At 26.8% G+C, this 17,541-nt stretch overlaps 2 protein-coding genes across 3 annotated transcripts in view; one reads left to right on the plus strand and one right to left on the minus strand.

Annotated features, from left to right (window-relative positions):
- LOC127068273 (14 kDa phosphohistidine phosphatase-like) overlaps window positions 1-17,541 on the minus strand; it is a 46,409-nt gene that overhangs the window by 24,053 nt on the left and 4,815 nt on the right. The window lies entirely within an intron of this gene.
- The window catches only part of LOC127068245 (phosrestin-2-like), a 43,763-nt gene that overhangs the window by 22,180 nt on the left and 4,042 nt on the right, over window positions 1-17,541 (plus strand). For both annotated transcript variants that reach the window (XM_051004164.1, XM_051004163.1), the window contains exons 4-9: window positions 1,853-1,900; window positions 4,531-4,666; window positions 5,992-6,144; window positions 14,729-14,876; window positions 15,551-15,745; window positions 15,861-16,024. In XM_051004164.1, coding sequence (XP_050860121.1) covers window positions 1,853-1,900; window positions 4,531-4,666; window positions 5,992-6,144; window positions 14,729-14,876; window positions 15,551-15,745; window positions 15,861-16,024 — 844 coding nt within the window. The remainder of the gene's footprint in view (window positions 1-1,852; window positions 1,901-4,530; window positions 4,667-5,991; window positions 6,145-14,728; window positions 14,877-15,550; window positions 15,746-15,860; window positions 16,025-17,541) is intronic.

Here is a 17,541-nt window from a genome sequence, read left to right on the forward strand (position 1 = left end):
AAACTACGTAGAGAAATTTGATTAAGATATAGTAAGAATAGTAATAAGTAAATCACGAAAGAGAAATCTTATAAAATTTCGATCATTCAATTTCGTAAGATTTCTTATATTTTATTATTAATAGACTTTCTATTTTTTATTTTTAAACAAACAAAATAAAATTTACGTAATTACAATGAAAATTTTAATGGTTTCATTATAGTTAAGCTTTTTTTACGAGAGAAAAGAAAGAGTGCAATTTAAAAAATTATTAACAAAATCGATTTTATTATAATAATATTATTGCATTATTTAAATAAATGAAGAATAAATTACATTTGAAAACGGCGTTTGTTTCAAGTCTCTACGACTTTTCGTTCGGAAAATTCAATTAAAAGAAAAAATTCAATTTTTTTAATTATTAACAAAATCGATTTTATTATAACAATATTATTGCATTATTTAAATAAATAAAGAATAAATTACACTTAAAAATGGTGTTTATTTCAACTCTGTACGATGTTTCGTTTCGAAGATATCGTTTTCGAAAATTTTCATTCATAATTCGTATACTACAGCTGTTCGTAGTACAGTAGTAGTAGTAGTAGTAAGGCCTCGTAAATTCTCGGAATTTATGTAGGTCAGTGTGTCATCGAGCTAATTTGAATGAAATTATATAGGTTAGTAGGTCAACGTAAATATTTTTCATTTCAATGGAAATATCTCCGAAACTAAAAGTCGTAGAGACTTGAATGAAATATCATTTTAAAGGGCAGAATTTCCTCTATTTTTACAGAGTATTGTTAATAATTAATAATTTGTTATAAACAATTTTTTATAAATAAATTCTTACAAAATAAAATCATTTTATTTTGACGAAAAAGAAATTCAGATTTCGTCCGATTTAAAAAATTATATTAATTAATAAATAATTATTATAAACAAATTACTTTTTTTTACTGAAAAATTAATTTTTTTTTTAAATTATTAATAGCCACGTCTTTCATTATATCGGCATATTTCCAAAACTAAAAGTCGTAGAGACTTGAATGAAATACCATTTTTAAGGACAAAATTTTCTCTATTTTTACAATTTATTGTTAATAATTAATAAATAATTTGTTATAAACAATTTGTATAAAGAAATTCTTACGAACTAAATTCATCTTATATTGTCACAAAGGAAATTTAGATATCCTAATCTATAAATTGACATAAATTAATAAATAATTGTTATAAACAAATTATATTTTTTATTGAAAAAATAATTTTTTTCTACATTATTAATAGCTATGTCTATTATTTACATGAATACACTTTTTAAACTAATAGTCGTAGAGACTAGAATCAAATTTTTTTTCCAACAAATTTTTAATAATTAATTAACGATTTGTTATAAACAATTTTTATAAATAAATTCTTAAATCGAATTGAACTAAATTCATCTTATTTTAATGAATTTAATTATATAATGTATTTAGAAATTGTTCTTGAGACTTGGTCAATTGTTTTTTATTAAAACAATAAAAAATCGATTACGTTAACTATAAGATATTTATTAACTATATTTATGATCGACGTAACAAAAAGATAATAAAGAATTGTAACGATTTATTCTCACGAAACACAAAACATTTCGTCTTTAATTATATGATATTATGTGCTGTTGAGATAATTGTCCTGAAGCATTCGAACGAGGCACGTATAATTGAATGAAACGTGAGAGATTATGCTTGTTGGAGATCTATCGAAGCGTATTACCTTTTGTTAGATTAAATGCGATCTGGTGTCGGTGTAATCAGATGAAGAACAATTATAATTAAAATCTACAAGAAAGCAGAATATAATGATTTATTTGTTTTCTTTTTAACAGATTCGAATCGAGTTCAGATATGTCTGGTTCGACTTTTAGCAGTCAGAGGTGAGCAAATTCTTTCAATTAATATCTTTTTATTTGTTATAAATTATAAGAGTACACTTATAATAATCATTTTCTACGTAACATAATTATTTAACAACATTTCTATATAAATAGATTATTTTATATAATAATCATTTATTTCAAGAATAATTCGTTCTATCGAAAAGTTCTGTTCACTTATTTTTATAAATAAAAATAAACAATAATTTATTTATTGTTTATTAAATTATTTAATTCGATATAGAATAGTTAATTATAGTGTAAAATTAAAAATAATAAAAGATGAAAGTTAAAGTATATGATTTTATCATGGTATATTATATAATAGATTTAATAATAGAATGGACTATAAGTTTCTAGGTGATTTTAAAAATCAATTACTATTTGTCGAGATTATTAAGGCTAATTTCTTTTTTCGTTTGACTACGTAAAACTACGTGCTATAGGATTCGATTGAATAAAAAATTAATCTAAAATGTCTCGTAAAAGAATAATTGATTTTCCAAATCATTTAAAAACTTCTGGTCCATTTATTTTCTATTATATTTGATATTCCGATAAAAAAATTTCTTTTTATTTATTAATTATTTTTTGATCGATACGCGTCAGTTAGAATAAACCAGGAAAATGGAATAGCACGAACGAACTACGTAGGACTGCCATCTTTTTTTGTTTCAGGCATCATTTTATTTTACCTGTTCTTTTTTAAATCGATCGAAAATGGTACGATCAAATGTAGTTAACGTAGAACGTAAAAAGAGATAGAGCGTTATGAAAGTCTAAAGGCGTGTATTTAAACTAGTAACAGAGATATATAAAATGACCTATCGGAATATTTTCACATATGGTGTATTTTCTGTACCAACGATAAGCTTCGTTAATCTAAACCGAGTGATTTCTTTTTGATACACAGATGGTGCGAGAAAATAACAAAAAAATATCATTTATAGTATTTGTCAAACACACACGCACACGTACACGTGCATTATATGTATATAAAATTTTTATAGAAAAATATATAACTGTTATTTATATCTATAGAAATTTATATAATTATATATATATATACATATATATATATATATATATATATATATATATATATATATATATGTCTAGAGATATCAGATTAATGGAGTATAATATTTTCATGATATTAAATATATACATACATTTATATTTAAATTGGATTTATTTATAAATATTATATATGTAGACGAAATTATATCTTATTTATATAATATTTTATTAATATAAATGTATCATTTTTTTCAGTAGTTTACGTTTATAAAAATTATATAATAAATTCTATAATAATTTCTCTCTCTATCTATCTGTCTATCTTTTTATTTTTGAGTTGCATAAAATTCTGAAGAATTTAATGAAATGAGAGAAAAATAAAAAAAGGAATGTAAGAAAAATGTGACGAGAGTGTCAATATTCTGGTATCGTTGGTTTTAATTCAAAAGCAGTAGAGTTATATTGTCAAAGTAATGCGTTAGTCCATACCGTTAGGAAGTTCGTTGAGAGTTTAATTAAACCTCGTTGGTAAGCCACGATTTCGTAAGGGTTGTCTCTCTTTCTCACTATATTTAGCTTATCCCATTTTACATTTAGGATAAATCGTGTCTTATAGAAAATTTTTCGTATTATATACAACGATTATCATAAATAGAGATTAACTTTCGATTTTTCTGAAAAACAAAAAAAAAAGAGAAGAAGGAAAACGAAAATAAGATATAAATATATGTGTGTGTATGTTTAATTTCTCTTATCGTTATCAGCAAGCCAACCGTGTTTTTTTTGGAAAAGTATCGATAATTACATTTTAATCTCGTACGTTTCAAACGAAGCGTAGGTGGAACGTAAAATTGTATTATCTCTATCTATCCCTCTCTCTCTTTATTTTTTGCGATGATAACGTAATCAGAAATCATACGTAGTATCATCACATTGCTCTTTTCGTGTTATCTTGAAAATGAAGATGAATTCGATGGAACGAATTAGAAAAAAACGATCAAAATCTTTTATAGAAAATAAATCATTGAAGTTGTTTGATTGGTCAACGTGTCGTCGTATAACGAATAATCTGATTCGAAAGTTCGTAGAAATGGATAAATTAACAAAAACGAAATTTTTAATATTTTAGTATTATTGAATTGAAACGAAAAATTCAAGATTTTAATCCCTCTAATGATGAATAATAATCTACTTGACATCGGAAGATTGCTTATATCGTTGAAAGGATTAAAAAGGATCCTTAAAAAAAGAGAGAGAAAGAGAAAATCTCTCTCTTTCTCTTTCACTCTCTGTCTCTTTTATTCTTTCAAAACGCTTCGTTAAAAAGCTTTGACTGTTAAAATCGAAAGAAATAAAAGAAAAAAAAAAAAAATATAGGAAAATCCCTCGGAAAATCTCGCAAGTAGAACAAACATGTTCTAATTGCGATATCTTTTTTTTTTTTTTTTAATAAAATGAAACGAACTAACATAAATTTAGGATGCACGATAATGCACGATAAAAAAAAAGTTTTATTAAACGCGTCATAGCGCTTGAATTGAAATAATCAAATTACTATTATCATCGTACCCTTCTTATTTTCTTTTTTTTAATTTTATTTTCTTCCTTAGGGTTTACAAGAAGTCCTCACCGAACAGCAAATTAACTCTCTACCTTGCCAGTAGAGATCTTATCGTTAGCGATGCGAAAATAGACAAGTTACAAGGTGTTCTATTGGTTGACCCAGAATATCTTCAACAAAAGAGAGTAAGTAATTTGAATTTTTATGTCACAAATTGATCATTGACGAATATATTGATATATATCTATATATAACTTTTTTCTTGATTAAGAAATGATAAAGAAATGATATAGAATAAAATTTGATATTCTATATAATTTTCTATTGATGTATTCGTATTGAATATGGTATTGAAAGAAGTTAATTAATTTACTTAAGTTTTATGCCTAAATTTGATATAATTTTGAAAGAAAAATATAGATATATATAGATATATACACTATATTAGCACACGTAATACGTTTGAAGAAATAATGAAATTGGAACGAATCATCTCTTTAAAATGAGAAAACAAGCCATTCGTATAGCAATTTTCGTGAGAATTTCCTTTCTCTAATAGGACATCAGTCTACCAAAGTTAATTAAACTTCTCGTTTAAGTCTTGTCAATTATTTATTTGGTTGTTCAGATAATTCAGGAAATAGAAATATCTGTAAGAGAATGTCTATGACTATGTATGTGTATGTGTATGTGTATGTATATAAAAGAGAAAGGGAGAAAGAGATAGAATCCATGTGTGTGTTTGCTTCATTTATGATAAATGATGTCCCTTTGAAGTCATTCGCGTCAGGCGCGAGAACGTTCAAAGTTAGGTTTGCAAATGGGAAAATTTGAATTCTATGTTGGAGTAAAAGGTGACCCATACTACTGACAACACTCCTCGATCATTAATTATTTCTACGAAATGAAATGTTCTCACTATTTTTGTCAAATACTACTGTGTGAAACCTAGGTTAAACTTTTATACTACTAAGTTATAAAGTCGCACACAAATATATATATATATATATCTTATTTTATTTTTTGTTGGAACAGACAATTAATTGCTTTTACCTAAGAAAATTAAATTAATTTGAAACTTAAAATATAACTGTACACTGTAATATATATATATATATATATTTTTTTTTTATCGCAAAGAGAGAGAAAAAAAAGAATTGAATTATAGATATAATTAGTAAATTAATTATTATTACTTATGAATCTAAAAGTTAATCTTTGTTAAGTAGAATTATATTTGTTATAGTGTAAAAAAAGTAATAGTAATTTGATTGTATAATATTTTCTTTTCGTATACTTAAAAGAAAAAGAAAAATTTATTATGATTATAAAATATTTATTAACTATGAATTATATAGTTACAATTAGTGTACGGTATAAAAAATTATACAATTTGAAACTTATAAACTTAAAACTTGAAAAATATTTACTATAGTATATTATGTAATATTTTGTTGTTAGATAGAGAATTAAAACATTCGATTATAGATGATTAAAATTATTTTTTCAGGTATACGGTCAAATAACGCTGACTTTTCGTTATGGTAGAGAGGATGAGGAAGTAATGGGCCTAAAATTTTGCAACGAGGCGGTTATGTGTGTCTCCCAACTTTATCCACCATATTCGGGACCTGATCATCACGAGGTTGTAACACCTTTACAGGTAAATAATCCATTTATTTAATTCTATAATAATATTTAATATAATAACTAATCATAGCTATATATATATATATATATATATATATATATATATATATTTAATTGAATCTATCGAAATGAATTTTTTGTTCATTAAAATCAAACGTGTACGTGACAAAGAATCGACATTATTTGTATAATTTAAATATCCGCATTTTCTTTTTTTAATATACCTACTCGTAAACCTTGAAAGGAAAATTAAAATTGATTAATTCAGTATCGTGAGAAAGAAGAAAAAAATTGTAAAAAAAAAGAAAGAATATCGAGATAATAATTTTTTATATCGACGATTAAATCGTTTTTGTAAATACTCGAAGAATCAGTTTTACGAATTATAAAAATCCTCGAGGATTTTCTTACTATTGGGAAACGGATGAAATTTATCACCCTGAGCACATAGCCACTATAAATTGTTCCTTGTAGTATCAGGACTATCAAGCGAGTCACGTTTCCCCTGTTGCGAATGGTAGCTATAGATCTAATCGACGCTTAGGGAGAGTGTAAAATCGATCAGAATTTCAAACAAGAGACTTATTTTCTTTATTTATACTACATACGTACATCTGTGTATATATATATATATATATATATATATATATATATATATATATATAGTACTTCGTTATATATTATTGTAAAAAAGATTATTAGAAATTTCATTTTTTCAAGAAAATTGAAACTAATAAAAAGTTCTCGAGTTTTAAATGAATTTAATAATAATAAAAAAAATAAAAAAATAAAATAAAAAAAGAAAAGATGTTACTAATTGTCGAAATCACAAAAAAAAATCAATTTTTATCATATACATACATAAATATTTTATTAACGATCTAATAAATAATAATGTCTCTTTTAAGTGATTAGATTTACAATTACTTAAGTGATTAGGAGACGCAATGGACGATAAAAAAAAAAGAAAAGAAAAGAAACAAAGAAAAAGAAGAAGAAAAGAAAAAGAAAAGTAGAACGAACCATTTTTATTATTAAAATTATAAAAATTCTCAATGTCACTGTGTATATACATACATATAAAAACTTCATTATTCGTATCATAAATAATATGTGTATATTTTATGAATGACTCGCCATATAAAATACTATCAAGTCATCGTAAATTCATACACGCGTTTCACGCATATATAAACATACATACATACATATATATATATATATATATATATATATATATATATGAGCTTTAGAAACAACATATTCGAAATGAAGGAGGTCAGACAAGAAACAACGATTGTCGGGTTTGGAATGACGTAGCTCGATTCGACCCCGTACAGAATCTGACCCTGGCCCGTATTACTCTTCAGTATCCCCTATAGAAAACCATTCTCCTCTCTTCCTCTCTTTACCTGTAATAACTAGTAACATGGTAGAACAACTCACATACACCTGAATCCTTGAACTCACGAAGGTAAGGCAAGGCCAATAGAAAACTCCGCAGGTTCTCTCTCTCTCTCTTTGCGTTTAGAGAAAATGAAACATCCTTTCTCCCTCTATTTCTCTCTTTATCTCTCTCTTTTTGCGTCAGAAGAAGACGAGCAAGGGAAAACACGTGTTTTCTAGCGACATAAACCTAAAAAGACCTTGGCTCGAAGATCGTTTCAGTTACTATGTCGAAGAGGAAACGTTCGTAAAATTTCAAAACCATAACTAAGAATTTAACCATCCAATGCATCCGATCATATCTTCCTTTTTCATTAAGTAAAAAATCTATAGTATTATGCGATCTTGGCTAGTTAACTTTTATACTTGCATAAGAAAAAAAGAGAAAGAGAGAGACATCTTTTTTTATTTTTTGATCGAGAAAAGAATATAGAACTTTATCAAGGACGTAGCTTTCAAGAAAGTAATGATAAATTTTTATATTCTCTCATTTCCTTGTTTATATCCGTGTTCCTTTCCACGTTCTCAAAGTTTTTACTATCTTAAATGATAATATACGAGATTGTATCTCGGGTGAAAAGAATTAAAGTTGTTATTTCTATTATAAATATCAAATCAGAGAAAGTAATGTACTATTTAAAAAAAAAAAAAAAAATCTATTTTATATAGAATAAATTATATCGGTGAGTGTTTCAACAAATTTAATACGTCGCGTATTTATGTATCTCTTTTTTTTCTTTCTTCTTCGTTTTTTTTTTTTTTTATATATATACAATGTTTTGTCTATTTTAGAACGGAAAGAAATATTTCGAAAATAATACACAAAGGACGTTTGCAGATTGATTCATTGAAGATTTGAAAATAATTTTCCTCTTTTTATTTCTTTTTTTTTTCGAAAAAAAAAAAAATTCTTATATATAGTTTTAGTTTTCGAAGATCGCGCGAACAGATCTTTACGATAGAATACATTGAATTTCTATGGAACTATCGTAGCTCGAAGAAGAAAGAGAAATGAATCGATGGAAAATTTGAAGAACCGAGAGAACGCATAGAGTTTCGATCGGTGTGCATAGAAATAATATTAGAAACTTGGAAATTTCTCAAGGTAGATACTTTCTCATGGGTATTCTCCTTGGACTGATAAAATCATCCTCGTTTAACCGCATGCAAATGAAATATGTAAAGTTCTTTACTATATCGTAGTGAATAGTACATACGTAGTTATTTTCAAAGAAACGAGAAGGACAAGTGGAATTTTACTTTTCTATTCTTTTCTTTTTCTTTCTCTCTCTCTCTCTCTCTCTCTCTCTCTCTCTCTCTCTCTCTCTCTTTCTTACGTGTTCAAGCGTAAAAAAGAAAAGGGAAAATGTATTTGCAATAACATCAATAACGATAAAAACGACTACATAGAGTTTATCTTCGATTATTTTTACTTTCCTTCGAAACGAAAAGTTGATGTGCCTTGGAAGAAAAAACTTTTTTCTTTTTTTTTCTTTTCTTCCTTCTTTTCCTTCTTTTCCCCCGTTTAGATAGTCCTTTTTACCACATATATCTTATCGTCGTTAACTTAGTACCCTTCACACCCGAAACTTTCAAGAAATTCGAGAAAATTTTCTTCGGAAAATATTCGACGTTCGAATATTTCTAATCGATAACGTATTGTGTTCTATCTATGAATAATATATTGAATTGGTCATTGATTAATACTTTTTTTTTTAATATAAAAATTCACATATTTATTGTCCAATCCAATATGTATGTATGCATATATATATAAAATATAAATCTTGATATCAACTCTTTGAATGCCGAGGAATCTCATTGTGCACGTCTCATATTCATAACAATAAACAAAGGGAAAACAAAATTTCTTTGTTTTAATACTCAATAATAATTCCATGCACTGGCACAGTCATATCGTCGAATAAATCAAAATACACCAAAAACAATTTGATTGATTCCGATGGAAAATTATTTCTCGCGTCATTGCAAAAATGCATAAAAACTGTTGAAATTTTTCGCACGTACAAACATACAAACATGTGTACATATATGGAAAAAAAAAATCTCTGATTCAACTCAAAGATTCAATTATTGGCCAACTCGATGTATCTGTAATATAATCAATTTCTTTCAAAGAGGAAGAAAAGAAAAGAAAAGGAAAGACAACATAAATAAAAGAAAATAAGAAATTCTTTTTCTCTATATTAAACACAGTTTCCATCGACAAATTCTTTTCTTTCATACAATCCCATTTTGTCCTGAGAAAAACCTATCTCATTTCGAGGATGATACTACATAATACAATGATGGAATCTCGAGAGAGGAGAAAAGAGAAAGGGTGAGAGAAAGAGAGAAAAAGTCCGTTTAAAGTGTCTTATCAAATATCAGATCTCAATAAGATCTTGAAAAACGTCGGAAGAAACGATTCAGAAAGAAAATAAAGTTTTGTGAATCTCAAAAGGAAGAAAACGAGGGAAGAAGGAAGAGAGAGAGAGAGACAGATACAGAGAGAGAGAGAGAGAGAGACTCGATTTTCAAATTAGTCTACTTTCTCTTTCGAAAAGGATTCAAGAGTGTTGCGGAAATAAAATAGAGAAGTTTTCAGAGAGAAATCACTGCTGAACTCTCACTCTTACTCTCTCTATCCCTTTCGATCTCTCTCTTTCGCTCGCAGAATATGATTTAAAATTAACTTCACTCGAATCACTTCCCGTTTCCTGCATTTTCGAATCCCACGAGTTTCCACTCTCCTACCTAGGAAATAATCCATAAACTACTCTCGCGTTGATTGGTTTACGTCATAAATCGAAAAGCAAGAAAAGAAAAAAAAACAGAAAAAAGGGAAAAGAGGAGGGAAAGAAAAGGGAGAAAAAGATAAACACCGCGCGTCTATTCGAAAGCTTCGATTATAAATCATTTATTCGAAATATAATTGCATCTGAACTTGTCGGTGAAACGAACGTGATAGCGAAGGTTTCCTCCTTCTCTTTAACAATTAAATCTCATTTGAGCTTGTACGTTCACGTACCCTTCTCAATTCTCTTCGAAGATGATGAATAATGAAGGGACGAATGAGAGGGTAAATGAAACGCAGAGAGAGAGAGAGAGAGAGAGAGAGAGAGAGAGAGAAGAAAAACAAGAAGGGAAGGAATAAATAAATATATTAGTATGTGGTTACAAGAGGGAAAAGTTTGAAAAAAAACAGAAATGAAAATAAAAGTAAAAAGTAAAAGAAGAAGAAAAGAGGAAACATTGGTATAAGAAAAATACACGTTTATTATGCAACGTTTAATTATCTTAATTTTTTTTTGTTTATATAAGAAAAAATCCCCCTCAAAAAAAAAACAACAAAAATAATAGTATTCTTCAATATATTCATTGTATTCAATATAATATTCAGAAAGAGAGAAGGAGAAAAAAAATAATAATGATAAAATGTTTTTAGTTTTATTCTCAGAAAAAATATCTCATCAACCTCTCCTACATATTCTCGTCACAATTTCGTTGACGATCGTGAGGGGTTGAAACGTTTTAGTATTATTTATTACGCTGTAGGAAACTCGGGTTTTCGTTTTTCGACATAGAGAGGGAGGAAAAAACGGAGTATTTATAAAAGGATAAAAAAAAGGAGGAGAGGGAAGGGCGATTATTAACGAGATCGACAAGATCGTGCAAATCGTCAAAGGAAAGGGACACGTGAAAGGAATTCATGAAAAAAAAAAAAAGAAAAAAAAAGGAGAAAAAAAGAAAAAGGGAAAATCGTTTTTTTACTGGATAAACTCTACGAAGAGAACGTCATATCTTAATTCGAAAAAAAGAAAAGAAAAAATGTATATAAGTTCGTTATTTTACAACAAGCTCATCGATTTATTCGATAATTATATATAATCGATCATCGATTATCATTTATTATTTTTAGCAATCGAAAGAGAATTCTTTCGTTTCGTTCGAGATAACGACAACAAAAAGTTTTAATATCTCGCGTGAATCACCACGGGAGAGATCACACGAGAGATGTGAATTACGCTTTCGTGAATCACGATTCGTTTGAATTTGTAAAAGTCAAATTCGTCTTTGTCTAACGTAAACATCATCACGATTCACACAGTCACGGCAATCGATCATATCTGATTTTGATTTTTAGTCAATCGTGAAATAGAATGTCTTTATTATGCAGCTTATATTAAAATTGAAAACGAATTATACTCTTCGTCGTGAATTAAACATAGCATGGGAATAGGTTCGCGTTTTTCGTTAATAGTAAGCGTGAAAAAGGGAAAACTATAGTTAGTATGAGACAATGTGATTCACGGTGCATTTGTTCGTACGTTAGAATGTATTCTCTACGATGGAAATTCTGATATTTTGTTATTAATTTTGACGTAGCCAAAACCCGTCAAATACCGGGAAACAATTTGCGGCGTTTAATTGTATCACATAGAGAATTGGAAGAAAATTCGATGGTCATTTCAGTCGAAATAATCGATTTATCGTAACTCGCGATAGTAGATATATTATTATTATTATAATATAATATATGTATATGTAACATAAAAAAATCGACGAACTTTTCGTTAAAACAGAACAAAATTTAATTTATTTGTAATCGATTACTTTGAATCGATATTAATACAAAATTCTAATAATGAATTTGATTGTATATCTAAAAAAAGAATTTAATATGATACTAGGCCATTACAATTATTCAACTGATCTATCATAATCCGACACGTAATTGAACAATTAATTAATAATATCAATTCGATAATAATCAGCACACGCTAATCAAATATTTTAGCATAACATTTGATAGATCTTTTAAAGAACCCAATTCATTGTTGATTCATTTTACATTATTTTTCAAAAAATTTATTAGCGATGCACTTGCGTATACGCGAACTTTAATATATATAAAATTATTATAAGTAAATAAAGAAAATAAAAAAAAATAGAAAAAAAGAAATTATATTTATATATATATAAATATATATAATATATAATATTTTATATATATATAAAACAAGGAAAATATATTTATAAGGACCAAAAGAAAAGAAAGAAAAAAGAAGATAAAAGATGAAACAGACGAACAAATAATATTCATAGTTCCAATAATTACGATATCTGTTACAAACGGGTCAATCACGATAAAAAAACTCGTTATGATTCGGCATTCTTGACATGTTTCATCAATCATTTTCCACCTCCGCTATCTTCCTCTTCTCCTTCCTTCACCAATTTCTCCTATATATATCACCTTCAATGCAGAATTTTCCTTTGGAAATGACATAATGCAATACGTTGCATTGTGATGCGATGCAATGCAATGCGAAATGATGCGACGCGACGCGATGCGATGTGTTTTTCGATAAGAGTGAAATTTCATACGATTTTTATTTAAACTGAAAATGAATAAAAAGTAATATCAAATAATACAAAAATACAAAAATCAATAAATCATGTGTTGAAGAATTTAGTTGTTATAATAACAGATGGTAAAATGATTGAAAATTTAAAGAAGAAAAAAGGAGAAAGAAAACAAACTATTTGACAATAGTCAAACGATAATCTGCATTTATAACTTTTTGAACAATGCTTTTTAAATTTCTATTCTCTATGAATTATAGATGTACAAGCAGATAAATGATAAGATTCATAGAATATTAGCGAAGGATTAATATCTGTTTGGCTTCTCGGATTATGATCGTTAATTATACAATATGCTTTCAAGATATAATATATAGAGAGCGAATTAAAATTAAACGGTGCTTAGTAAAATAAGGATAATGAAAATCGAACGTGCTATAGATATTTCATTAAATATTCTAGAAAAAGAAAAGAATGATAGAGAATGAAGATAGGAATCAACGTGAACGAATAAAAATTCTCGAAATTCTTGGAAAACATTTCTCGCGACATATAAATTTTATTATTACGAATTATTTAACATAATATGATTTAATAAAAGAAAAAGGATGTGTATAAACGTAATAAAGATAAATATTAAAATAATAGCTTCATATCATTTTTATATCAGTTATATACATATTCTTTTATTATTATTTCTTATATATATTCTCTCTCTTTATTAATTAATATTGATAGAACGATAAAGATTAAGATAAAGATATGAATTTCTTATTATATTTATTACTAGTTATCATTTTCATATATTACTAGACAACATTATTCGAATTAAGGTAAAGGTAAAAATGAAGATGATTTTAACTCACAAAATCATTTTATATCACAAATATATATAATAAGAAATAATATAAATATAAGAATGATACTTTGCTATCCTATTTCTTACTTCTAATCTTTTTCATATAGGTATTACTAACATATGATAAAAATTAAGATAAAGAATAAACAATAGAATAATTTTAACAGACTTTTTGTATCAGTCATACTCATTCTTATATATAGTTATTTTATTTATTTTTTAGGTGAGATTATAAGAAGACTATGTGTCCCTTTAAACTCACTTGAGAATGTCCATGTTTACGAATCAATCTCATATAATATAAATATATACGTATTTATGTATTATCATATAGAGAGTATCACAGTAAATCATAATTAAACAAACGAAAGAGTAATAATCAACCAGTGAGTAATCAACCACATGCATATATCGAAATGCAAATCCAATAAACTCGGTCAAAATGTAATCCAGGTATAAATCATCAAATCTTTCGACGTTTTTAATTTCCTGTATATCGGATTTATAATTGAATCGAAAATAATAGGAAGATTATTATTTCACAGATTGGAACAAAGGGATTTCTAGGCTTGTAGTTTTCACAGGTTTAAATTTTGTTTTCCTTTTAAAGAAAAAGAAAAAAAATGAGTATAAAATTTTTCGAAAAAGAGTAATTATTATTTTTTAAAATCACTTAGAAAATTTTTATCAACCCTATACATATATATATATATATATATATATACCTATATATATATATATATATATATATATATACCTATATATATATATATATATATATACCACGTAAATATGTATGTATGTATATCCTGTATATAAGCGTATGTATAGATATATATGCACGCATATACAAGCAAAAGAAAAAGTAGAATCATTCTCTACGAATTTAATCAAAGTAATACATTTATACGAATACTTTCAGGATGCTCTGGTAAAGAGATTGGGATCGAACGCTTACGCATTCACCATGGAAATTACATCCTTAGCACCGCCATCCGTGCAATTGGTACCTGCTAAGGAATATACTGGCGCACCCATCGGAACGAGTTACGACGTTAAAGCTTACGTGGGTGAGTGAAAAATTGTTTTTTTATGTCAAGTAGGAATGAGTAAACAAAAACAAAGAAAAGAAAATTTTCGAAGGCATTCTTTTCTCTTTAATCTTTTTTTCTTCGTTCTTTTAATACGTCACAATCGATTTGATTTCAAAATAATTTTTTTAATCTTTCGAATTGTTAATTTTATCTTTTATACTTTCACTATTTGCACGTATGATATTCATGAGATTTAATTAATGGAAAAATATGAAATATACGAAATACGTGCATGTAGTTGTGTGGAGAAAATTACAAGTTATTAATATTTAATATTGTTTAATGCACAACTTGACATATATGCAATAATAATGAAAATTTTCCATTTGTATATTTTACTTTAACATTTACTGTAGTAGAAATACTTAAAAAAAAAAAAGAAAAAGAAATATATATATATATATATATATATATATATATATATATATATACACAAAGGACACACACATACACGTGCACATTAAATGTTCATATAAATAGTATTCATACGCGTTTCTCCAACGATTAATAATTACAACAGAAAATTGTCTTTTTTTGTTAATAAACATTTCTACAAAAAATTAATCACGCATTAGAAAGTTCACGTTTTATTATCTGTATTCTTCGTTTTTATCTATATTGTACTTTTTATGCGTATGGTACGTGATCAGCTGATCGATCCGACGATAAGTTGCATCAAAAATCAACCGTTAGAATGGGCATTAGAGTGATTCAACGAACGACGAAACCACCCTTACCATGTTTTACGATGTATAGTGTACCTACATCAACGATGATACCATCAAGGATTCAAATTAACAAACCAAGATTCTCGTTCGCTACCAATGAAATCCTCGAGGACGAGGGTAAGCTATTATATCGTTTTGATCGAATTAAAAATTTTAGGATGAAAAATAGAAAAGAAAGAAATAAGAATGGACAATCTTTTCGACAAAAGAAAATAATTTCTTTGCCTTATAGAAAATATAGGACCACAAGCAGCCATCGAAAAACCATTTATATTGAGCGATGGACGTGTCGGTTTAGAAGCAAGATTAGATCGAGCAATTTATGCCCATGGGGATTCTATAACTGTCCACGTCAATGTTAACAATAATAGTAGCAAATCCGTCAGACGAATTAAGGTAAGGATATTGAAAGGAAAAAAAAAAAAAGAAAAAAGATTAAATAAAAAATTCACATTTATTTTTTCAGCAAGATTTTAATCTTATATTTCAGCTCTATCGATACGTTCTCTCGATTTTATTTATTCTAATCCGCAATAGTTTTTTTTTTTTTTTTTTTTTTTTTTTTTAGATAGAGCAACCTATAATATTAGAAAGAGAATGTCTATGTGAAATTTTTAAAGTTCTGCGCCGATTAAAACGGAAGTTGCAGTATTTCAGTCTTTCTCTCTTTCTCTTTTTACAGTATCCATTCTTTTATCGAATAATTTTAAACCGTTACAAATATATCCATTCTCTCGGATTTAAATTTGTATATAGATATCTATATAACAGGAGTTAATTTAACAAAAAAGACTAATTGATAACTACGTCGATATATAAAAATCCATAATTTATAATGCAACAAAACTTTCTATTTATGCCTGTTCTTTCTCTTTCTCTCTTTCTCTCTCTCTCTCTCACTCCCTCTCTGTCTCCAATTTCAATCGACCGAGCTTTACAACACTGAGACTGTCGTTCCAATGGAATTAAATGACATGCAATAATATCTCTGTCGTGATCGTTCATCCGTAGAACGAGAAAAAACGAGAAAAGTATGATGAATTTTATGGAGGTGTCTCTCTCTCTCTCTCTCTCTCTTTCATTATTTTTTTCCTGTTTTCTTCGATAGAAATCCATAGAAAAATATAATAATAATATAAACTTATCACGAATATTTTTACATTTATATTTTTTATAATACATCGAATACGTCTTATCTTTTCGTTAACCAATCAGTCTGAAAAGAATACATAATTTTTTTTTTTTCTTTTGATAGATAAAAACAGGTGTAAAAAAATATATAGAGAAATATATAACAAGAACGTAAATTATGAATATGAAAAGTAGATATAAAGGAAATATAACAATAACATGAAAGACAATAAAATTACGATTGTAATAAATAAAGTTACGATCGTGCAAAAAGTAAAGGAGGTACAATTATATTCGAGTAAGAAAATGTCCTTCGTTATCGTGCATTTATATTACGGGTGAACGAGCAAAAGAATATAAATTAGAATAATTAGTGTTGGAGAGAAGCATTTATAATATTAAATTAATAAAGTGCAACGTGTAATGTATTAAATGTTAGATATCGTACGTGAATACATATATCTCGTTTTCTTATTGGACTTAAAAAATATTATACATATATGCCATAAGTAAAGAACATCAATGTAAAATATTACCTTAACGTAATTACATTGTTTTGAATCAGGATAAATTTTACCAAGGATAAATTTATATTTATTTGATCAATATTTTTGTTAATTAACATCAAGTGTATTATGAAATTAGATGATCAGTATATGTCGAATATTTTGATCAGTATAAATAATTAAATGTCAGGGTTGTGTAACATATTACCCATTAATATTTTATTATAAATACCGACTATTTATTTAAAATGATGACCCAATTAATAGTAACCTTTT

The sequence above is a fragment of the Vespula vulgaris genome, chromosome 12, assembly GCF_905475345.1.
Source record: "Vespula vulgaris chromosome 12, iyVesVulg1.1, whole genome shotgun sequence".
In the NCBI taxonomy this organism is placed as follows: domain Eukaryota; kingdom Metazoa; phylum Arthropoda; class Insecta; order Hymenoptera; family Vespidae; genus Vespula; species Vespula vulgaris.